Genomic DNA, 24,791 nt, shown 5'->3' on the forward strand with positions numbered 1-24,791 from the left:
TCTCCTATATACAGTACACAGAACCCGCAAAGCATAAATGTTTATCTGCTGCCAGCCAGTGTAGGCAACACTAAGTTCCCTACATTACTCTCAACCAAGAAACTTACCAAGAGGAGCAGTAGCTGCAGTTAATATTTGTGGGGGAAAAGCTTATTAAAACATTCTGGAATTCTGTGAAGACAGTAGGGGTGTACAGTTGTGTACCTGAGGACACAAAAGTTGAACTAAACACTTGTGCAGTAAGTTACACACAATGTTCAACCAGTGTCTTGTCTGTGTACATTTGAGAACAAGCGCTGCATAGTGTTTAGGGTGCTGGAGTAGGACTAGGGAAATCTGGGTTCCAATCCCCACTCAGCCACGAAATTCAGTTGGTGGCTTTGGGCCAGTCGCTGCTTCTCAGCCTAAATCTACCTCACAGGGTCGTTGTGGGGGGCGGGAGGTGTATGCCAACTTGAACTCTTTGCAGAAAATATTAACAGGGGCAGCACCTGAGCTAGGCAAGTGTGCCCACTTCCACACAAACGCCTATATATGTAGCGACAGCTTATACCTGTGTTCAGGGTAATGTGTGAACAAGCCTAGCATCATGTCTGAATGTGGTTGAGGTGTGGTTGGTGTCGACGACAAATGAACCACGTTCAAACCACCTGCCTGGTGGGCATCTTTGGGCAAAGTATTTGCAGCAAGAGGCACCTCAGAAATAATTACATTTTAAAAGAAAAAAAGATGGCATTATAACAGAACATTTGAAGAGAAAAGAAGGGTGGTTCTGGGTATATGTGATTAACTTGGAGAGACAACCCCCCCACCCCCAGCCGCCCTTATATTCTTCTAAGTCCTAACTCCACACACACACACACACACACACACTCTCTCTCTTGGCAAAGCATTGTTTTTTTAACACAGCGACAGCCAAAATCCATTCTGGCAGCCTCACACAGTACTCTTGAACCCCCAGGCCCACATTCCTGTCCCACAACTCTTCCCTCAAATCTCTGTCAAACCGCAGGAAACGAAGGCCGACGAGCCCCCCCCTTCCACCATGCACCAGAGGGTGGGGGGGCTTCGGAGGCAGTGGGCGAAAGGAGTCAATTCCAGCTTCTGTCGGCAACCCCTGTGCTGCCTAGTTATCTTGTTTAAGCACATTTAAAATTCTGCCCTGGTTCCTGCCTGAAGCAAGAGAGCTCCCGCGGACAGCATTAGCTTCCACTCTCGTTTCTTCTGTGGCTCCGTTTCTCGAGGGCGAAGCGCCACCTTCTGGGCAAAAAATAATAATAACCAGCACGGTGCGCTTCTCAACCACCCGATGTTTAAAATTAAAACAAGCCAGAAGCGTTCCTTCTAAAATCTGTTGCCATTTTCTTTTCTTTTCCACCACTCTCCTCACATTTAAAGTCAACAACTTGTGAAAAGCCACTGTGGTGTAGAGGCGGGTAGGGATTGAAAGGCATTAAGAAATCAATCTTTATCAAATACAGTGGTACCTTAGGTTACAGGCGCTTCAGGCTACAGACTCTGCTAAACCAGAAATAGTACCTCGGGTTAAGAACTTTGCTTCAGGATGAGAACAGAAATCGCTCGGTGGTGGCGTGGCTGCAGTGGGAGGTCCCATTAGCTAAAGTGGTACCTCAGGTTAAGAACAGTTTCAGGTTAAGAACGGACCTCCAGAATGAATTAAGTTCATAACCCAAGGTACCACTGTACAGTGGTACCTCAGAAGTCGAATGGAATCCGTTCCGGAAGTCCATTCGTCTTCCAAAACGTTCGGAAACTAAGGCACAGCTTCTGATTGGCTGCAGGAAGGTTCTGCAGCCAATCAAAGTGGTGTCAGACATTTGGGTTCCAAAGAATGTTCGCAAACTGGAACACTCACTTCTGGGTTTGCAGAGTTTGGGAGCCAAAACGTTCGAGTCACAAGGCATCTGTCAACCAAGGTACGACTGTATTGTTTTTTCATGGTCGATGGCCAGGACTGATGGGAGGTGCAGTTCAAAAACATCTGTAGGGCCAAAGGTTACCCTCACGTGTGACAGGTGATGAACCAAATTTCCAGAACTGCACTGGAAGGCTGTTTTCAGCTGAAAACTCATGGTAAACAATACCAAGATTGATGGACCAATGTCTATTGAGATGGGCTCAATATAAGGCAGCTTCCTCCATTCATATGTCTTAAGGGAAAAGCTTGATGAGTCAAAGCACTGGTCCACCCAGCTCAGTACTGTCTACACTGACTGGCAGTGGCTCTTCCCAGGGATTCAGACAGGGCTCTCTCTCAATTCCACCTGGAGATGCCAGAGACTGAAGCTGGAGTCTTCTGCATGCAAGACAAATTCTCTAACTGACTGAGGTACAGCCCTTTTATACATTCATAGGAGACCAGTTTGAATTTTGAGAAGTTTGTACAAATGCAAACAATCGATCTGCATGGGTTACTCTAGATGCAGAATATGGATGGAACAAGGACCTCTTCATGCTCCATCCATATTCTGCATATAGAAAAAACAGCATACCTGATTTCTAACATTTGTGCGAACTTTTAAAAATTCAAGCTGGTTTCTCTAGATACAAACACCCTCCATTTTCAAAGCTTTTAGGGCTTGTTTAAAAAACAACAACTTTTGCACAAAATCCCAAGAGCCGTCCTCTTATGTGACAGTCACCAGCAAAATTCCGCTCCTCTCCTCCCAGGGACCTGCTGAGCTCACCTTTCCAAGAGGCCTCAGAGACAGCTGATTTATCTGCTTAGACAGGTGGAAAACTGCCTCAGCTCGTCCGCAGGACAATTAAAAGCCCCGCTTAAGTGACGGAAAGACATCTTGGGGGGTGAGGGAAGAGAGAGAGAAGGGGGGGAGAGGCGAGCTCTGGAAATCGTTTAAACCTGTTTATCTTCATCAACACTCAGAGGAGCCTGGAAACGCAAGCAACGTAGGTTTTTTTAAAAAAAAAAAAAACACCCAACCGTGCAATCTGGACACGGCATTAACAGGATTTCTGGAGATTGCTGGAGTTTTAGAAAATTTACTGCACACCCATTAGCCTCCAAGTGTGGTCCCAAAGCACGGAATCAGCTGGTGTGGGCCTGAGTGTGTTACGTGTGTGTTTCAAATAACAAAAACATTCAGGGTTCTTCATACAGGTATAGGTTTGCAGAAATATGTCAAGAGCATCAACAAATCTCAAGCGGCTCCTTTTCAGGGGCCATCACTCATTCTGGTTACTTTGCGCTTGTGCTGGTTTATGATGTTCTAACCCAGGGAGAGCTGCCAACATGGTGCCCATGGGCACCAGTGTGCCCGCTGGTATGTCCTATAATGCCCAACAAAAAGCCTCAGTAAATTAACCCTCAAACTTTCAGCAAGGGCTCAGCCTCTCCAACACTGAACATGCCCCCTTAAACATGCCCACATTTCACCGGGTGCCAGGATTGGACGCCTGCCCTCTTTTTCGTTGCAGGTGCAAAGAGCTTCCTTTTTACCCTTTTATATGGGCTGAAAACCATATGATACCACTTTAAACACTCATCACTTCTTCCAAAGCATTCGGGGAACAATGATCTGTTAAAGGAGCCAAGAGCTGTTAGGAGACTCCTTTTCCCTCTCACAGAGCAAGAATTCCAGGGAAAAGGGATTGCTAAACCACTCTGGAAATTGTATCCCTGGGAGGGGAATAGGGGGTCTCCTAATGCCTCTGGGCACCCTTAACAAACTACACTTCTCAGGATTTTTTCGAGGAAACTGTGACTCTTGAAAGTGGAATAACTGCTTTAAATTCATAGTGCAGATGTGGCCTCAGTGAGTGGCTGATGGAGATTTCTCCCCCCCCCCTCCCCGATAGGGCAGCTGTGTGGGATTGGGATTGCCTACCCTATTTTTGTTGGTCCTGTCTTCCTCCCACCCCACCCCCTTCTTTCAACCTTGTGGCCATTTTGCAACATGCCACCCACCTCCCGGCAGACATTTCATGACAGGCACCTAGGTCACTTTCTCAAAACTCCAAACGAAGCCCAGATGGCAGACCAATGTCCATGAGCAGGTCAACCAGGAGATGTCATTGCCTTGGGAGTTGGGAAAGGAGGGAGCCCAACTGAGACAGAGACTAGAGTGCCAGCGGCAGGTGAGTTGACCAGTTCCTGGTTCTCAGCTAATTGACCCAGATGGAGGAGCCTGGGTCCGAGGGCCCACTGAAGCAGATGCCATGACCACCACAGGTGCTGTCCCTGAATCCAAGGGACTGGGGGTCCCATCGCCATTCCTCCACCCGTTTTCCTAAATTAATATATTTTGAGAGTGGACTTGTATGTTTTGAGACCCAGTAAAGCATAGCACTTAGAGCGTCAGACTAGGACCTAAGAGACCAGGATTTAATTTCCCCATTAGACCAGAAAGCTCACTGAGTGCGACTCATAGCCTGACCTACCTCACAAGGTTGCTGTGAGAATAAAGTGGAAACAGGGGACAGGATAAAACAGAAGACATAAGAGAGAACTTTCTTCGCCAGCTTGAGCACCTCGAAGGAAAGGTGGGAGATGAACACATAGGTTTCGAAAGGCAAACCTGACACAGAGGAAACAAAAGACTTACTTAATGCAGCCTATGATGACTTGGGTCAACGGGTAGATCAAAGGCTCCATGATGTTGTTCGGGTGGATGGTGCTCAGGACGCGACACCAGAAGTACAGGCAATGGACATACTGCCAGTTGTAAACAGACTGGTAGTTTTCCTGAAGGGTGAGGAAAGAGGTAAATAGAGAGATCTTCTAACAGAGGGCACTGAAGAAACATAATTTATACAATTTGAAGGGGGGGGAGAAGGATCTTATTCATATTATTTATTTATTTACCATTTAACTGCATTTACAAATCACATTCCTATAAAAACATACTGAATTCGTGGGATGATAGAAATACATATACAATAGATATAGAGGCAACTCCCGATTGACGAGCACCCAACAGCACGGCACCGAACCTGGAAGCAACTATAACGTCACTAAAACAGCAGAACTTGGCGGGAGGGGCAAAATGCCTTTTGCAGGCCGCAATGTAACAATTTCAAACGCAATGCAGAATCAATGCAAATATGAATTGCACATCCTGCTTTCTGACCATCAGGCCCTCAAAGCTGTTTACAAAGTTAAAAAAACACAATTGTCACTTCTTATCATCTCCTCTTCTTGCTCCCAATACCTTACTCAGTGTTTCCCAAACTTGGGTCTCCAGCTGCTCTTAGACTACAACTTGCGGTATCCCTGACCACTGGTCCTGCTAGCTAGGGATGATGGGAGTTGTAGTCCAACATCAGCTGAAGTTTGAGAAACACTGCCTTAAGTCAATGATTTGATGGGAGCTGGGAGTCCAACAACATCTGGAGGGGCAGTTTCCACTTCCCCATTTTAACCAGTCTTAATGAGAGCCAGTGCAGGCACTCATGCAGAGACACAGCATGGAACCTCTTCCTGCATGGTGCTCCTAGCTCCCATGAACCTTCAGATGGGGAACCTGTGGCCCTCCAGATGTCACTGAATTATAACATAATCCCTGACTACTGGGCATCCTCACATCTGCCTTAGGCTTGACTATGGAGCCTGGCACCCATTGCCATTTTTGTGACTGATTAAAGCAGCACCACTGGAAGAAAAAAATTAAAAATCCTAGGCATTTTTAAACTCTGCCTGAACCATCTCACTTTTTCTGCCACTTGGGGGTGCTGGTTCCTCCACCGATAACTTTTTCTTTTTTAAAATTGACCAGATTGGAGAGGAGTCCCCTAAACATATTTTAAAGCAGCCTATGCCTCTCACATTGCCACACTTCCCAGAGTGATTTAACAGTCAATCCCTCTTCCCGGGGAACTCAGGGAATTGTAGTTCTGTGAGGGGTAACAGAAGTCTCTTCAAAACTCTCAGCATTGTTAAACTACAGGCCCCAAAATTCTTTGGGGAAGCCATGGCTCTTTAACAACAACAATCTTTATTACGGTCCAGAGACCCAACAAATCGTTACAAAGCAATACACAATTCATACAGCCTACCTCCAGGTTAAACAAGCATTTTGTTCAGAATATAGGGACCACTGGTTCTTGCAACCACCGATAAAAACTTTGCCACTGCTAATGTTCTAGCATTTGTCCAGTCTTCCAATAGGAATCTGACATAGTGAGCCTCTGATTTTCCCGGGAAAGGTACCAGCAAGGGTAGTATCAGTTCAGCCCTGGCTTGCTCATATTTTGCACAGAGCAACAAAATATGTTTTATGGAATCGATCTCTCGAGCACATGAGCAAAGTCTGTCCTGGTAGGGAACTCCTCTCAACCTGCCATCCAACACTGCAGAAGGAGGCTCTTTAAAGTGGTATAATACCGCTTTAAAGATATGGGATTAATGGAGGCAAGATGTGACTGCAGGTGTGTGCAAAAGCTGGGGGGCGGGGGGGGTAGGTTTTGCATTCCCATTTCTCTTTGCAAGACCTCCTTTGTTTGGTTATTCAATTGTTAGACTTCTAGAACTGGAACTGCAATGCAGGGATCACAGCGAAAGAATCCCTGAGAGACAGCCACCGAACTTCTGCTTAGAACTTTCATTGAAAGAGTCCACTGCTTTCCACCCGACTGCCAAACAGCTCCTCTGTCAAAAAGTTCATATCTTACATTCACATTCATTTAGACTTGAAGCACACCAAAAACTTTTGTTATGTTTCTGGCATTCATAGAAAACTTTTTCTTTCCTCCCACACCTTCCCAAATTGGTCTATTTATTATCTCTCGACAGTTTTTAATTCCTGCTGGGTTTTCACACTTTAATACTGTTTTAAGATCTGTGTTATTGTATTCAATTTCTGCATGTTTATCATTCAGCTGTGCTGTATTTTATTTGCTTCTTTTATTGTCAAGCAAAACACCACCTTGAGCTCCTTTGAGGGAAGGTGGGATACAAATGTAAAAAACAAATAAGTAAATAAATATTGTACTGTTAAAATCCGTTTTAACAATGTTTACGTGATTTTCATTTTCTTGTTTTCTTACTTTAGCTGTAAATTGCTTTGTGGTTTTTGGTTTTTAAAGAGGGATATATTGACTAAACCTAAGCAAATAAAATAAAAATATAATGTGGTTGTCACCGTAAGATCGTAATATTGCAAGAAAGGCTACGAACACTCAAAATAGGCTGCACAAGCGCAAAAAAAACCCCTGTTACTTTTGCATGGGGGGAAAGGCCATAGTTCATGTTCAGAGCATCCATTTTGCATGCAAAAATCCCAGGTTCCCTCTTGAATGTCATCTCTAAGTACGGCTGGGAGAGACTTCTGCCTGAGACCCAATAGAGCCTCAGTCAGTCAGAGTAGACCAGTGTTACTCAAAGTTAGGTCTCCAGCTGTTGTTGGACTACAACTCCCATCATCCCTAGCTGGCAGGACCAGTGGTTAGGGATGATGAAAGTTGGAGACTTAACTGAGAAACACTGGCGTAGCCCATACTGAGAGCTAGAGGAACCTAATGATCTAACTCAGCCTAAGAAAGCTCCCTATGCCTTAAGGCAGGCAGGCACCCCCAAACTCGGCCCTCCAGATGTTTTGGGACCACAACTCCCATCATCCCTAGCTGACAGGACCAGTGGTCAGGGATGAAGGGAATTCTAGTCTGAAAAGATCTCAAGGGCAAAGTTTGGGGATGCCTGTCTTAAGGGAAGGAATGCAGCTTAGTGACACGAGCACCTGCTTCTTATGCAGAAGGTCCCAGGTTCAATCCTTAGCATCTCCAGGTACGGCTGGGAGAGACTACTGCCTGATATCCTGAAACTCTGTTGCCAATTATGGAACCAGAGAGTTGGAAGGGATCCCAAGGGTTATCTAGTCCAACCCCCTGCATGCAGGAATCTCAATACTGAGCTGCAAGGACTGGTGGCCCGACTCAGGATAAAGGTAGCTGCCTATGCTTCTGTCTTTCCCCATCATTTACCTATTTGCCACTTGAATTGTAAAATGGATGCATTATCAAGATGGGCAGTAACAATAACTCGGGACCGACAGAAATTTAATCTCCCTCGCTCTGAACTGCCTCTCCCACAGTGGAACTAACTGGATTTGGGTCCTGTCTGGCTCACGGCTGAGGGTCTGAGAAGCCAAACAGATCCAATTAAGGTCCTAGACTTTGGTTATATCTCCTCAGCTTATCTGCCATGTCTGAGCATCTTTTGGGAAGGGGGGGAGAGAGAAGGCTTAACATGGTAACCAACCCCTGCAAGCACCAGGGGTGTAAATCAACCCACTAATCTGTGTCGGTATTGTTTACTTTAAAACACCAATAAAGAGGGGATTAGCAATTTGCCTTGCATTAAGTCCACGTCAGACTGGATGAGACCCCAATCTGGGGATGGAAAGGGATGGGGGGGGGATTACCTGCTCTCTCCCGCCCTATCTTACTTTTCCTCTGGTGGCTGAGTGGCGGGGGGAGAACAGGAGACACACAGCTCTAATGGGAGTCTAGGAGGACAACAGATACAAAAATGGGGGCAAATGACAGGTTGCCAAAAAGAAGATGGGGTTTTTTTTGGGGGGGAGGACAAAGTGGGGAGACTCTATAATCTTCTTTGCTACTTGGTGGGGCTTTCAGTTAATGCGATGAAATGCAGATTTCATATATCAACAGAAGACACGCCAGATCAGAAGACAGCTGATAAAGCCAGGCTGTTGTTGTGAGGGATATCTCTTTTTATTCCACCACCCCCTCAATAAAGACCAAGAGACGGATAAACAAAAAATATCAGCACCTCTCTAAGGCTGTGTACACACGGTAACTTTAAAGCACATTTGAGGCACATCCTTTTTTCTGAAAGAAATATGGGCACTGTAGTTTGTTAAGGGGAACTGCAACTCAGCAATTCCTGCTAGGTGAAACTACAGTGCCCAGAATTCCTTGCGGGTAAGAAAGTGCTTTAAAGGTATGGAGACAGTCGATAAGTGTAGACAGTCGATAAGTTATACACCAGGTGTATCTTGAGCAATGGAACTAAATGGGGAGATTCAGGACCTAGACAGGAAACAGGAAGTGCTGGGACAGGAAGTTAGGGAAAGCGACCCTCCCATGCTCTCTCTGCAGCTTGACCAGTGGACTGGTGTGTGAGTCCACACAGAACTGAACAAAGATATCTCACCTAGTGCTATGAGACAGGAAGAAAAACGTCTCCCTCTTCACTTACCATGTCACCTCTTACTTGTGTTTTCTCAAAAGCCCCAAATGCTGCAATTTTCCTCACAGAAAGTGGCTCAATTCCTGTGGCGCCCTGGCATGCCCTGAATTATGGTCAGGGGTGCCACGGGCAACACTGGCCTCTGTCTCTCTTTCCCTCCCTCCTCTGATGCCCTCTCACGTCTCTGCCTCCCAAAGGCTTGCACAGCTGTTGGTTGAAGCAGCCTTGGCTACAAACTCCCTGGGCAAATGTTGCCTCTGGGGCTGGCCAGGGGGTGCTGGTTGCCAGGAGCTGAGGCGGCCTCAGAGTAAGCAAGCAAGCAGGCGAGGGAGCCCAGCCAGCCCTTGCTGTTGGGAATGGACAGGCAAGTCCCAGGCCCCTGAGGGGCAGCCTGAAGAGGCACCTCTCTTTGGGGCAAGGGGGGCAGCTCAGAGACCAAGGATGGCATCAGCAGCTGCCCGGAGGATTCCCAAGGAGAGGGAAGAGGAGGCTGAGTGAACACTCCACAAGGGAGGAGTGAGAGGCTGCCAGCTCTGCAGGCAAGGGGCGACATAACTGGGCTCCTGAGCCCCACAGGGGTGCCGCAGAAGTTGGTCAAAAAGGTTGAAAACCTCTCCCCTGGATCATTCTGGTTGCCCTTTCCTGAACCTTTTCAAAGCTCTACGATACCCTTTTTGAGCTGACGCGACCAGAACGGTGCACAGTATTCCAAATGCGGTCACACCAGAGATTTGGAAAGCAGCATTGTAACTTGCCTTCTTCTTCATGGCCATGGCACTGCGCAAATGGATGGCCAGCTGGCGGATGTAGACGAAGGCATGCTGGTAGGAGACGGAGGTGTCGAGGGAGTACATCTCCGTCAAAGTCCGTTGCATGAAGTTGATCATAGGGAGGACATTGGGGGAGGTGAACCTGGAGTTCTTCACGTAGGAAATATACATTTGCTATAAAGAAAAAGGTGGAGTTTGCGGGGGGAGGGGGTTGGAGGAAACCAGAACAAAGTTTATTTAATTTTAACAAAATGTATATAGGCCACTTGACTGTAATATAAAACCTCTGAGCGTCTGGCAAGAATACATTAAAGCCATTCAATAAAAGGCCGTTAAAAACAAGCATTAAAAACCATTCAAAAGATAATTCAAATCAACAGTAGTCCCTAAAAATGCATGCGCCTTAAACTTAAATGTAGAAAAAGAATTTCAAATCCAATACGGTTACCGACTGAGATAAAAAAAAAAGATCCTCTACTTAGAAGGCTTCTTGGAAAATAATAGTTTTCTTTTCTTTCTTTTTTACACTGCTGGGCTTCGATAGGTACCCCGGAAGGCAGACTTGCCATGGTATTAAAAAGCAGCAGCAAAGTATATGGAGGCCCATATCTGACTGTGCCCACTGTTTGAAGCTGCCATCAGGTCTAAAGGAGGGGCAGGTGGGAGCTTTTATCCTGCTCTACTTTGTAGGCCTCTGACCATCAAAAACATTCATTCATTCATATATATCCTGTTCTAGCAGGGCTTGGTGCTATCCAAGTAAGTGAAGGCAGTAAACAGATTAAGAAGGGCAAGTCTGAGCAGGCAAAAAGGAAGTCCAGGGCAGTGTAGGAAAGAGGAATCAAGGCAGTTCAGGACCAAGGACAGCTCCCAGTAGGCCCTGGTGACTGAGCTATGGAAAGACATTGTTTCAGCCAAGGCCCTGAGTGTATGGCAGCAAGGCCTCTACAGTCATACCTTGTTTTGCGGCCGGGATCTGTTCCAGGGCCCCAGCGGCTAGCTGAAAAGGACGCAGGGCAAAGTGTGACGTCTGTGCATGCGCACAGAGCAGTTTGCGCTTCTGCACATGCATGAAGCACGATTTAGCGCTTCTGCGCGTGCGCAAACGGCAAATCTGGAAGTAACCCATTCCGGTTGCCAGAATGGACGCTAGACAAGGCGGACGTTCATGGAGGTATTACTGTACTACTGCTGGACCAACCTCCTTGTGAACTCTGAAGCTGGCTTAAAAATCTGATTCTGCAGGCACTGACTTCTATGGTACAGAACGGACTGGGGTGTTATGGGGAACGCTCATTGGAGTTTGAGGAAGGCGGGAGTGCTCTATCCTCAGGCCACGACAGGGGCATGAAGGGGTGTGGAGCATAGGCATAGCCAGGATTAGGGTGGTGGTGGGGAGAGACTTTATATAGGGAGAGCAGAACCAGGTTACCCGTGATGCAATCGGTCAAGTAGTTAAGCATTTTTATTTATTTACTTGATATTTGGGGGGGTAGTTGCACCTCCCCGGCTACGCCCATGGCGTGCAGCAGTGTGTATTTCCTCCTCATCCATGTCTTCTTTAGGGGAGTAAGAGGGGCCAGCTTCTGGGGCCATGACACCTGTGGTCCTCCAGGTATCACTGGACTACAACTCCCATCATTCCTGCGCACTAACCATGCTGTTTGGGGCTGGTGGGAATCCATAATCATCTTCAGGGCTGCAGGTTCCCCCGTCATGATCCTGAGCCTTTTGACTCATAGTAGACAATAGGGGACCAATGCCTTCCCATCAATAGTATGGCAGTTGAGGTGGCTTTTCTCCACCACCTTACCTTGAGAACTGGGTTCAAGTAGACATCTTTTTTATGCCGGCAGATTTTGTTGAGCACCAGGAAAGCCAGCACCCTGACGGTTTCCTCACCTGTGCTCCAGAGACGGGTAGCTTGCTGGAAATAAAGAAAATAATTAAGAAATGCACACAGAAACCAGCAGACAGGTTCCCAGTCCACTAGCTTCCACCCAATCTCAAAACACAGACCACCTCTGTTATCCATACAACCTGTCCTGGAAGCTTAGGGTGAAGGGAGAGCAAACAACAATGAATATTAATATAAATAGGGCTGCCACATTTAGTCAATCAGTTGTAGGTGTGTATCAACTGATAATATTCTGATAACTGGGGGCACATTTTTAATCTAATTACTGACTCATTATGTTTATTTTCTTACAAAACAATAGTTGGTAAGCAGCTTCTGAGGAACACTACCATCTCCTCTCTCACACAGGAGTGAGTGCCTCTTCTAATGATATTTTCAGAGGGTATTTCTTCCTCTTCTAAAGAACTTAAGGTCAAAGTTGCCAATGTGGTGCCCTCCAGGAGTTTCTGGACTACAACTCCCATCATCCCTGACCACTGGCCAGAATGGCTGGAGTTGTTAGTTCAACAACATCCAAAGGCTGCCTCTGAATTAAGAAATTCTGCCTGGGTTTACTTAATTCCTCCTCCCTCCCAATCACCTTTCCTTTTGTGCCATGTCTTTTTAGATTAGAAGGCACTGTCTTATCACTTATCACTGACATTTGTAAGCCGCTATGGGAGTATTTATTCTGCTTTTTTGGCTGAAGAGCGGCATTAAAACTAGATAAATAGATAAAGCACCAGCTGCCGAACTCACCTTGAGCAGCATCCGAGTTTGTTTTGGAAAAGTCAAGAAATAAGGCACAATGGAGCTGACGTGCTGGAGGACAGCCGCTCCCACAGAGGCTTCTGTCAAACATGAGAGGAGCTGCAGAAATGGGCAGAATGTGCGGGAAGCATTAAAACCCGGGTGAGGCTCACAAGCTGCAATCTCACCAAATTGTACATCTCTCTCTTAAGCTGGTCAGAGGCACACAAGTGCCCCTCCTTCCACAATGTTCAACCGAGAGACCAAGCCAGGCATTGGATTTCACTAACTGCAATTGAGAACCCCCACCCACCCACCCCAAACCATGGTTTGAACTTCCAAGAGTAAAGCAGCCAAACCACAATTGCAGGCCTGATTTGCTTTCCTCTGGAGGCAACAACTGTAGTTTATAGCTCTACCTCTCCTTCAAATCAGAACCAGTGAAGGTCCTGTATGAGTGTCTGGAGGCGGTTGGAGGATGGATGGCGGCTAATGGATTGAGGTTGAATCCTGACAAGACAGAAGTACTGTTCTTGGGGGACAGGGGACAGGCTAGCGTGGAGGACTCCATGGTCCTGAATGGGGTAACTGTGCCCCTGAAGGACCAGGTGCGCAGCCTGGGAGCCATTTTGGACTCACAGCTGTCCATGGAGGCACAGGTCAATTCTGTATCCAGGGCAGCTGTCCACCAGCTCCCCCTGGTACGCAGGCTGTGACCCTATCTGCCCGCAGACTGTCTCACCAGAGTGGTGCATGCTCTAGTTATCTCCCGCTTGGACTACTGCAATGCGCTCTACGTGGGGCTACCTTTGAAGGTGGCCCAGAAACGACAACTAATCCAGAATGAAGCAGCTAGACTGGTGACTGGGGGCAGCCACTGAGACCATATAACACCTGTCTTGAAAGACCTACATTGGCTCCCAGTATGTTTCCAAGCACATTTCAAAGTGTTGATGTTGACCTTTAAAGCCCTAAACAGCCTCGGCCCAGTATACCTGAAGAAGTGTCTCCACCCCCATCGTTCTGCCCAGACGCTGAGGTCCAGTACCGAGGGCCTTCTGGCGGGTCCCTCATTGTGAGAAGCAAAGCTACAGGGAACCAGGCAGAGGGCCTTCTTGATAGTGGCGCCCGCCCTGTGAAATGCCCTCCCATCAGATGTCTAAGAGATAAACAACTACCGTATTTTTCGCCCTATAGGACGCACTTTTCCCCCTCCAAAAATGAAGGGGAAATCTGGGTGCATCCTATGGGGCGAATGCAGGCTTTCGCTGAAGCTTGGAGAGCGAGAGGGGTCGGTGCGCACCGATAGCAGCCTGCGGATAGCAGCCTGCTTGCCCAGAGCGCCCCGTGCTTCGGGAAGCTATCCGCAGCCTGGGGAGCCCACGGGAGTTCCCACAGGGCTCCCTAGGCTGCGGATAGCAGCCTGCTGCACAGAGTGCGGGGAGCGCTGAAGCAGAGCACCCTGCGCTTCGGGCAGACATCGGGCAGCCCCACAAGCTCGGGGGACAGCGGGGAGGTGCAGCGCCGCCATCCCGCTGTTCCCTGACCTGGTTTTGGGAGGGAAATAAAGGGGGGGAAATTCCTTTATTTCCCCCCCAAAAAACTAGGTGCATCCTATGGGCCGGTGCGTCCTATGGGACGAAAAATACGGTACCTGACATTTAGAAGACATCTGAAGGCAGCCCTGTTCAGGGAAGTTTTTAATGTGCGACATTTTAATGTATTTTTAATCTTCGTTGGAAGCCGCCCAGAGTGGCTGGGGAAACCCAGCCAGATAGGCGGGGTACAAATAAATCATCATCATCATCACCATCATCATATCTGTTCCAGAGCTCACTCCATCCTCTGCCCATTGGTCACAACAGACACAACTGCCCTGGGACAGAACTCAGAGCCTGCTACCAGCTGTAACTAGTGGAAAGGCATCACTCAGTCGTGGAGTATCTGCTTTGCACACAAGAGACCCCAGGTTCAATCCCCAACATCTGCAGGTGCGGCTGGGAGACACTCCCTATATGCAACCCTGCAGAGCTGCTGCCAGCCAACAAAGCATGATTGTGCAATGGGCTCAGTGTAAAGCGGCTTCGTACATCACTATCTCTTAAGGGCAGGGCCATATCGCAGCAGTACATCATCTGCTTTGAATGCAGAAGATCCTAGGTTCAATCCCCGACATCTCCAGCTAGGGTTGGGAATGTCCCCTGTCTGCCACCCTGGACAGAGCTGCTATCAATCAATGCAAACAATACTAAGCTAGATGGCATCAGTGGTCTGACTCCATATAAGGCACTGTCACAGGGATGAGGAGTGACAGATGCAGTTTTTTAAACAAGTCCATCAACTCTCCCCACCTTTTACCTGGATGGTACAGCCAAGGTGAGTTTTGATGTCTAAGCGAAGCTTTCCCCAAAGCGGACTGGAAGAGGGAAGGACCATCCTAAAGAACAAAAGAAATATATTGTGTGTTATAATAATGAATAATAATAATTTATACCCCGCCCATCCAGCTGGGTTTCCCCAGCCACTCTGGGTGGCTTCCAACAGAATATTAAAATACAATAGTTAGTTAAACATTAAAAGCGTCCCTAAACAGGGCTGCCTTCATATGTCTTCTATAAGTCTGGTAGTTGTTTTTCTCTTTGGCATCTAGTGGGAGCGCATTCCACAGGGCGCGTGCCACTACCGAGAAGGCCCTCAGCACTGGACCTCAGTGTCCAAGCAGAACAAAGGGGGTGGAGACGCTCCTTCAGGTATACTGAACCGAGGCCATTTAGGGCTTTAAAGGTCAGCACCAACACTTTGAAATGTACTCAGAAACGTACTTTAGGCATAGCAGCGCAAGATGAAAATTGGTGGCAGCCTTCCCGTGTGTTTATATGCGGAGGTGAGTCCATCATGGACCTGGGACACAGAGGGTGTTATTCAACTCAGAAGAGACCTATTGAAATTAACGGACCTCACTTAACGGTGCTCATTCTACTTGAGTAAAACTTAATTGACCACCTTGCAGAATTAGGTGCAGAAATCAGTATCTTGAGAACCACAACCTTCCATCTGCCCCTCCCATAGTTTCATTTGAAAACAAGCTTCTAGCCCTCGTCGCTAGGAAGGTTGGCTTCAAAGTGTCTGGACAATGGCCACTGAAATTTAGCATAAAATGTGCTAAATCTGCAAAGTTTAGCTAAAGTCTTGAGAATTTGGCTTTTCCTGGAAGGAATCCTAAAATAATAAAAATAAAATAGCAGTACAGACTATGCACACAACTGTGCAGATAAAATATGCCATCTATAGCATGCTGTCGTGGTAAACTTCAGTTGTTACCTCGATTTCACTACAGGCCTTGGAGACAGGGAGATGCCACACCTATTTTATAGTAAGGGAGCAGAGGCAGAGAGGGCGTGAATAACTTGCTCAACACCATCCAGCGAATCCATGGCTGGCCTGACATTTGAACTCAGGACCTTTTAAGTACTAGCAGAATTTAAATGGTTAGCCCAGGTTGCATCCAACTGATGTCTCCTCAGAGCCGACCCACTGTAATAATTAAATCATGCTCAACAATCTCAACTGGTCTACTCTGAGTAGAACCAACTTTGGAACTCCCTGCCTATTGACCATAGGAAGGCACCTTCACTGTACTCTTTCTAGCACCTGCTAAAAACATTTTTATTTAGGCACAACCATCGGGACATGTAGAATGTTGGCAGGCATTTTGATTATGCTTTTATGTTTTAAATAGTTGTTTTCATCGATTATTCCATTGTTTCATTCTTTCTGTAAACAGCTTTTGAGGTTCAATTGCTTCTTACAATTAAGCAGTATATGAATTCGATGAAATAAAATTTTAAAATGCTCTTGAGTGGGAGGCCTCTTTTCATCTAACCCGGTCTGACCTTGTTTAGTTCAGGAAAGCTGCCAAGTATACCCAGAAGCCAAGTTCATGTGCAGAATAGCATGCATGCAACACTAATCCCACACACCCAACCCCAAAAACCCAGCCAGATCGGATGGCAGTGCCAAAGAATGCAGGAGAATCAATGCCCGCGGCAAGCAATAAAGGATTAATTGTACCCTCCACTGACCCAGCTGTTTGCATTCATTCCCTGTTTGAGCTCGAAAATCCAACCCTGACTTCCAGACAAACCTTCAGCCACCTTTCTCACTCTGAGAGCACCATGATCCTTGAGCTCTGATGACATGAGGGTTTCTTGGGGATAGCCAGAACATTTGAGAAGAGAAGTAACAGATTGCAAGGGGACGGAAAGGTGCCTGGAACAGGGCACCCAGCCACTGGCAGATGGTACAGCACCTCACGTGCCCCCAGCACTCTGACAGGAACATAGGAAGGTGGCTTAGACAGAGCCAGACCATTTTTGGGCTACAACTTCTATCAGCGTCAGCCAAAGCATACTGGCTGGAGCCAAGGCCTGTTGTAGTCCAAGACAGAGGGCACCAGGTTGGGCAAAGCTGCCATAAACTAACTTTCATTTCTATGAAATTCTCTCCATAATTTCTCTCCTCTTCTCCAAGTACAGTTTTGATTACTGTTTTATGGTTGCTACAGTCTTGATTTAAAAAAACAAACAAAAAACTCCTTTCTGTAATCCTCCTGAAAAGGAAATGTTTTCGACCCTGAATGTTGGGATTACAAATCCATAAAATGAGTGAACACCAATATACACATGTAAACAGCCAGTAAGTAACAGATTATTCAGATTCAGTGGGTAGGGTTTGACTGATTTGTATAGTGCCTAGTTGTTGTTTTAATGCAGTGGTTCTCAAAGGATACAGCTCAAAGGGAAGGAGACGATGTGAAGATTCAAGGGCAATCAAATAAATACACACACAGAGAGAGAGAGAGAGAGAGGGAGAGAGAGAATATAGATATATTTTCAAAACAAGAGCAAGAGCATCAAGTGAGACCGATGACAATCCTAGTTGTGATCCCAAAATTACCATTTGAACAGAGTGCTGGAGAAGACGCATTTAATTTGACACCAACAGCAGGCCAAACGAATCTCCAAAATATAAAGTTTGTCACCAATTACAGTGAGGGGGGGGGGAAGTATTTGATCCCCTGCTAAATTTGCCCGTCATGGAGTGGTCATTTCTTCGTCAGAGGGCAAATGGGCAAATTTAGCAGGGGATCAAATACTTTTACCCCGAGCTCTCCAAGTCCCTTTCTGGATGTCCCATGATCATATTATAAAGCAGTTGCGTTCTATGCCATGACAAGAATCTGGGAAGTTAGACACCGAAAGATCTGTAGCATTCTAAAAAAACCAAAAAAGACAAAAAACTGGGGGTGGGGGTTAAGAACATAAGGACAGACTTGCTGGATCAGTCCAGTGACCTATCTAGTCCAAAATCCTGTTCTCACCAGATGCTCCATGGGCTTCAAGTGACAAGAAATGAGATTCCGACTAAACACCAGGAAGAACTTTCTGACAGTGAGCACTGTTCGACAGTGGAATGTTCTCCCCTGGGAGGTTGTGGACTTTCCCTTCCTTGGAGGCTTTTAAGCAGAGGATGGAAGGCCATGTGTCACGGATGCTTTAGCTAAGATTTCTGCATTGCAGGGGGTTCGAATAGATGAGCCTTGCGGTCCCTTCCAACTCCCATGAGAGAGTCTCATGGAATGCAAGAAGATCAAACCTATCTATTCTGAAGGAAATCAGCCCTGAGTGCTCACTGGAAGGACAGATCCTGAAGCTGAGGCTCCAATATTTTGGCCACCTCATGAGAAGAGAAGACTCCCTGGAAAAGACCCTGATGTTGGGAAAGATGGAGGGCACAAGGAGAAGGGGACGACAGAGGACGAGATGGTTGGACAGTGTTCTCGAAGCTACTAACATGAGTTTGACCAAACTGTGGGAGGCAGTGGAAGACAGGAGTGCCTGGCATGCTCTGGTCTGTGGGGTCACGAAGAGTTGGACACGACTAAACGACTAAACAACAATATCCATGATCTGAAAGCAACAGCAACTCTCCTCAGATGCAATTCCTAGCAACTGGCGTTCAGAGGCATTCTACCTCCAGCAGTGGAGATGAGACATAGCCATGGTTGTTAGTAGTCACTGACAAGATTTATCCTCCAATTAAAAAAAACAAAACTTACTTGGATTTGTTTTTTGCAGCTTTCACCTGAAGCAATTTCTGCAGCAGTTTAAAAAGATCGCGAATGCAGAAGGACACCAGGGTATTGAACACTAAACAGGACAGAAAAACAAACCTATGTAACCAGATATAAAACTTCCTTTGCAGTAAGGAGCAAAGCAGTTCTAGAACACACACAAGGCTGTGTGTGTGTGTTTGTGTGCGCACATGCATGTGTTTTATCTCTAAACATCTACAATTAGGATTAATTTGACATCAACCCTCCTAGGAATCTCAGTGAGAACTTATTTTGCTTAAAAAGCAACATCCCCAAGGTGATGAGGATACACGGCACAACTTTTGATAAAAAGGGGGCGAATGGGTGTGGTAAGATGAGAACAGGACTTAAATTGATCAAGGAACTTTAAAGGGGGGGGGTTAAAAAAAGTGGGGCAGCACTATTAAATAGAATGAACTGGAAGGTCAGCAGCATCTAACACTTAAGAATCACACAAAAGAAGTAAAATCCCAATTTGCATGCTAGTCTGAAAACATTTGCATCTTTTATCTCAAGACCTACCTGACTGCCCTATTATAAACAAACAAACAAACAAATCATTTTGCAAAATGCCCAGCTGCCTAAATGTATGCATGCACCTACTGGGCCAATTATTAACCCTTGAACACAACTTAGAGGTGTACACACACACACACACACACACACACACACACATAAACAAGGAGTATATCAGAATGTGTGGGGCACCCCCTGCAGAACCATTTGGGTAGGTGAAATAGCACTACAGTTTTAGCAATAACTGATGATCCTTTGGCTCCCCCTACTGGAATGGCTCCTGTATAGCCAGAGGGGTAGCTCTTAAATACCCTTTATACGGTCATACCTCGTGTTGCGTTAGGTTCATGTTACGTCTTTTCGGCTTGCAAACGCAGCAAACCCGGAAATGTATACTTCCGGGTATCGCTGCACGTGTGTGCACGCAGAAGCGCTCTATCGCACATGCGCAGAAGCGGTGCTCTAGTTATGGGCTTTTCAGGGTGCGAACGGGACTCCAAAATGGATCGAGTCCGTAACTAGAGGTACCACTGTACAGGATAATACAGGCCTCTCTGGCAGTGCCCATCTTCTCGTGGGGAGGACATGCCTTTAGTATTTCTATTTTTAATATGTTACTAGATAAGCATTTTGTATTATACGCCGTTTTATATTTTCCAGCTTTTAACATAGGAAGTTGCCTTATATGGTGCCAGGTAATTTGTCCACCCGGCTCAGAGCTCTTTGCACTGATTAGCAGCAGCACTCCTGAGTTTCAAAGAGGGATCTTTTCCCAGCTCTGCTTGGGAGATGCCACTGGGAACTGAACCTAAGACCTTCTCCCAGAGCAGGTGCTTTGCCCCTTCGCTACAGCACTTCCCCTGGGGCAGAGGGAACTGACTACAGGCACCTTTACAGAAAGGAAGTGAGTTCTCAGTGGACACCCTGCTGGCACAAGGGAATATGGAGGTCCTCCTACTTAATCTCACCTTAGAGGCAAAGTTTGAGAGGCAGCAGTTAAGCCTTCTCTGATACTGGTAGAGTGAACAGTACATAATAAACAAAGGAAGAATGTTCCTGGTGATGCTACTTTGAGCTGCACTTGCAGCAGCAGAATCACATGACACAGGATCTTTTCGGACTATGCCATCCAATCCGCAGAAGGGACAACTTCGGGTTTTAATAACTTGCATGCATTTTGGTTTGGGAAGGCTTTCCCCAAAGGGTGACCCAGCCCTTTTATATAGTACCAGCTATGCAACTACGGGACGCGGGTGGCGCTGTGGGTTAAAACACAGAGCCTAGGACTTGCCGATCAGAAGGTCGGCGGTTCGAATCCCCGTGACGGGGTGAGCTCCCGTTGTTCGGTCCCTGCTCCTGCCAACCTAGCAGTTCGAAAGCACGTCAAAGTGCAAGTAGATAAATAGGTACCGCTCGGGCGGGAAGGTAAACGGCGTTTCCGTGCACTGCTCTGGTTCGCCAGAAGCGGCTTAGTCATGCTGGCCACAAGACCCAGAAGCTGTACCTATTTATCTACTTACACTTTGATGTGCTTTTGAACTGCTAGGTTGGCAGGAGCAGGGACTGAGCAATGGGAGCTCACCCCATCGCAGGGATTCGAACCACTGACCTTCTGATCGGCAAGTCCTAGGCTCTGTGGTTTAACTCACAGCACCACCCGCATTGTGAATGGTACAGTCCAGTAAACCCATGTGTCACACAATTCCGCTGCATGAGTAGGTTCTCTATCACCACTAGGGGCAAAAGGCAAGCATGAGAAGTGCTGGAAGCTCACCTGTGCCATCAGTGACTTTGTACTTGCCGGGTTCCATCCCCGAGGCATCCCCCTTGGCTGTTACCACGCAGGCTTTGAAAGCCTGGGTGATCTCGTGGAAGAGCTTTGCTGTGAGCTGCTTCTGGAGAAAAGAGGACAGAGCAATGGGAAGATGATTAAGGAGAGATCGATTTCTTCGCGTCATTAAAAATTAAAACAAGGAATGTGGAAACCGACAGTCCCAGGGTGTAACAGTTCAGCCACCTTTGGCACGCTAGATATTAACACCAAAGGGAGCGTGCCGCATCTTAGGATACTTACTGTAGGATGGGCACAAGGACAGGTGATCAGCACCCCAATTTAATCAGCGCTACCCTTAAAAAGTGCAAGTAGATAAATAGGTACCGCTGCGGTGGGAAGGTAAACGGCGTTTCCGTGCACTGCTCTGGTTCGCCAGAAGCGGCTTAGTCATGCTGGCCACATGACCCGGAAGCTGTACGCCGGCTCCTTCGGCCAATAAAGCGAGATGAGCACCGCAACCCCAGAGTCAGTCATGACTGGACCTAATGGTCAGGGGTCCCTTTACCTTTACCCTTAAAAAACAGAGTGGGAAGGAAATCAAACCGCCTCATCTCTTGCCTCTGCAGCTGCTTTCCAATGCTCCACCATCTTCAAATTTACATTGATGAAGTCCACTTTTTTCCGTTTGCTGGTTTGCTCTTCTTCATCATCTTCATCATCACTGGCTTCCTGCAAAAGATTTTACAATGGTGCCGAGAGGTTATCATAAGGACATAATAAGCCGTCGGCAGCAGGTTTTTCAGATACCTGGAAGGCAGATTTGGAAGAGGACTTTCTGCCTGTGTATTCCATCCTTCAAATGCCAGGGGAAGCTCAATGGTTACAGCACATGCTTCGCTAAAAATAAAACGAGCACATGCTTTGCGTGCAAAAGGTCCCAGAGTTTCCATCACTGGCATGCTTATGTAGGGCTGGAAAAGCCCTTGGAGACCTGATGGTAATCTCCACGGTCCTTTTCCCCACCTGGTGCTCTTCAAGAGGTTTTGGGCTACAACTCCCGCACGCACCCCAAAATCATGGTGGGCAGTCAGGGACGGAAAAAATAGTGGTCTTAAAGCATCTGGAGTTTGATAAAAATGCCTAGGTGTCATAGTAATGAGTACTGTCAGAACAGAAGCCCTGATTATATTGCATAAACAGTCGTGGCTTCCTCCAACAAATCCTGGGAAGTGCCACTTGTTTTTATTTTAATTGGTATTTAATTGAAAGGCTTTCACTTAAATGTGATAAAAGGAATTTTTAAAAAAATGTGGAAAAGAAAAAAACATGCCAAAAGTACAGTGTAATACAGGCTTCTTCAACCTCGGCCCTCCAGATGTTTTGAGACTACAATTCCCATCATCCCTGACCACTAGTCCTGCTAGCTAGGGATCATGGGAGTTGTAGGCCAAAAACATCTGCAGGACTGAGGTTGAGGAAGCCTGGTGTAATACATTAAGGAAATTCAATTTCATTTCTACAGCTTATGGTATAGATATAAGTGATATTATTATCCTTACATATGGCTGCTAATAACCTACTGCCTTCTGCATAAACCTGTTACAGATATCAATATATTCATCCGAAGTCTATGTCTATTGGCAATCCATTCATATGTTGCCAGTGTTATCATGTTGTCAATCCATTGATTGGGAAGTGTCATTTGTTAAGGGTACTGAAAGTTGTTAAGAGACCCCCATTCCTCTGACGGTACTACTATCCCCAAGAGTGATTTAACAAGCAACTCTTCTTTCCTGAAATTCTGGGAATTGTAGCTCTGTGAAAGGAACAGGGGTCTCTTAATAACTTTCACCACCCTTCATAAACGTCACTTCCCAAAATTCTTTGGGGTAAGCCATGACTGTTTAAACTGGCATAATAGTGCTTTAAATGTGGGCCAATAAGTCTATTAATTTCAGTGTGTTTACTCTGAGTAAAATTTAGTTGGCTAGAACCCGCCAGTCTTAATCTCTGGCCCATTTAACATCCTAAATTAGATTACTCTCTAGGTGGAGTGATACAATCCAAAAATAACCATGATACAAATTTAGAGTACCTGGAGAAAAAAAAATTCTGGAAAATCCACTTCATTACTCTAAAGCTTTTTCCTAGAGCTCATGACATCAGCTAAAATTTTCACTAGGATACTCAGAACTCCAGAGGGTGACCTCTGTAAGGAATTTTATCCAGGATATATATAGCCATCGTAAACCCTTGTACAATCTAACAGTACTCATGTGCTAACCAATTCAACCACTGAAGCACATTTATGGGCTGAATCTATCAACCAACAGCACTCTATTGTAGATGAGGTAAGATAATTTGGCTTTCAAGAGATTACGAAGCACAAGCTAGCTACCGCAAGACCCACCAGTGACGGCCACCAATGAGGATGGCTTCAGAAAAGGACTATATAGACTAGAGTAATTCATGGAGAGAGCTATCAAGGGCTGCTAGGCCACAATGGCTATGTCCGGCCTCCGCCAATGGGGAACCTTTTGCCTCTTAATGAAGACCAGATGCTGGGAATCACAAAGGGGGAGAAAGCTGCTGTGCTCAAATCCTGCTTTCATGCTTTCAAAGTATCAGGTTGCCCACTATGAAAACAGGGTGCTGAACTAGCAGGGCAACAGGCCTGATCCAGCCCATTCCAAGAATAGTCTTCCCAGGAGCTCTGGGAGGCCTTGCTCTTGGGTCTACTGAGACATGAAAGGTGATGAGAGACAAGGCCTTTTCTGTTAAAAACCCATTTTCCCAAACTGCCTGCCTCAAGAGGTGCAAATGGTGCCATCTGTTTCCTTCATAGCATCAAGGGCATTTTTGACCAAACACCAAGGCTTAATAACAACAACAACAACAACAACAATAATAATAATAGGAATAATACTAACAATAATATTTGGAATAATAAAGTTGGAAGCCACTCTGGGCAGCTTCCAACAAATTGAAACATAGAAAGACATCAAACATCAAAATATTCCCTAGCCTTCAGATGTCTTCTAAAGGCCTTTGGCCGAGGTTCAGTCTGACTCCCTCTCCCCTTTCATAAGAACTTGCATGAAAGTGGCCTCCCAATTTTTTTCACAGGCCCATATAAGTTCACCACAAACAGTTGGGCCTGGTGAGCATTTAAGGTCCTCAACCCTAATCTGTGGGTTGCCATCTGATTGGATTTTATTCTGTTTCTGATTTTAGCATGTATTTTAATTGATTGCTTGATTTTATGTTAATGTGTTATACATTTGATGTTAGCCACTCTGAGCCTGGTTTTGGCTGGGGTACAAATAAATAATAATAATAATTACTCATTTACTTGACATCTGGTGGGAGGGCGTCCCACAGGGCAGGTGCCACTACCGAGAAGGCCCTCTGCCTGTTCCCCTGTAACCTCTCCACATGCAGGCTGAATGATGGGGGTGGAAAAGCTCCTGATGCTGCTCTTTTATCTTATCTTGTTGCTCTGTGGTGCACTGTTTTATTGGTGTAGTTTTATTTTAAGGATTCGGTTATTTTTAAAAAATTGGCTACCACTAAATGTTAAAATGACAACTACATCATACTCAGAGAACACCCAGTGAAATAAATGGGCATAAGACAGTCAGCCTCATTCATTCCAGTATTCGGCTATATTTTATTCAGTGTAGACCTACTGAAATTAATCGACACAGCTTACTCATTTTTATTAATTTCAGTGGGCCTATTCC

The 24,791-nt window shown here is 46.2% G+C and overlaps 1 protein-coding gene across 5 annotated transcripts in view; it reads right to left on the reverse strand.

Annotated features, from left to right (window-relative positions):
• Positions 1 to 24,791, reverse strand: part of NOC2L (NOC2 like nucleolar associated transcriptional repressor) — a 129,281-nt gene that overhangs the window by 36,845 nt on the left and 67,645 nt on the right. For all 5 annotated transcript variants that reach the window (XM_083752567.1, XM_083752569.1, XM_083752565.1 and 2 more), the window contains 8 exons: positions 21,667 to 21,777; positions 21,049 to 21,169; positions 18,723 to 18,813; positions 14,963 to 15,041; positions 12,614 to 12,724; positions 11,771 to 11,884; positions 9,943 to 10,131; positions 4,584 to 4,723 (listed from right to left, as the gene is read on the reverse strand). In XM_083752567.1, the coding sequence (XP_083608693.1) occupies positions 4,584 to 4,723; positions 9,943 to 10,131; positions 11,771 to 11,884; positions 12,614 to 12,724; positions 14,963 to 15,041; positions 18,723 to 18,813; positions 21,049 to 21,169; positions 21,667 to 21,777 (956 nt within the window). The remainder of the gene's footprint in view (positions 1 to 4,583; positions 4,724 to 9,942; positions 10,132 to 11,770; positions 11,885 to 12,613; positions 12,725 to 14,962; positions 15,042 to 18,722; positions 18,814 to 21,048; positions 21,170 to 21,666; positions 21,778 to 24,791) is intronic.

This window comes from Podarcis gaigeae (assembly GCF_964106915.1).
Source record: "Podarcis gaigeae genome assembly, chromosome: 8".
Lineage (NCBI taxonomy): Eukaryota > Metazoa > Chordata > Lepidosauria > Squamata > Lacertidae > Podarcis > Podarcis gaigeae.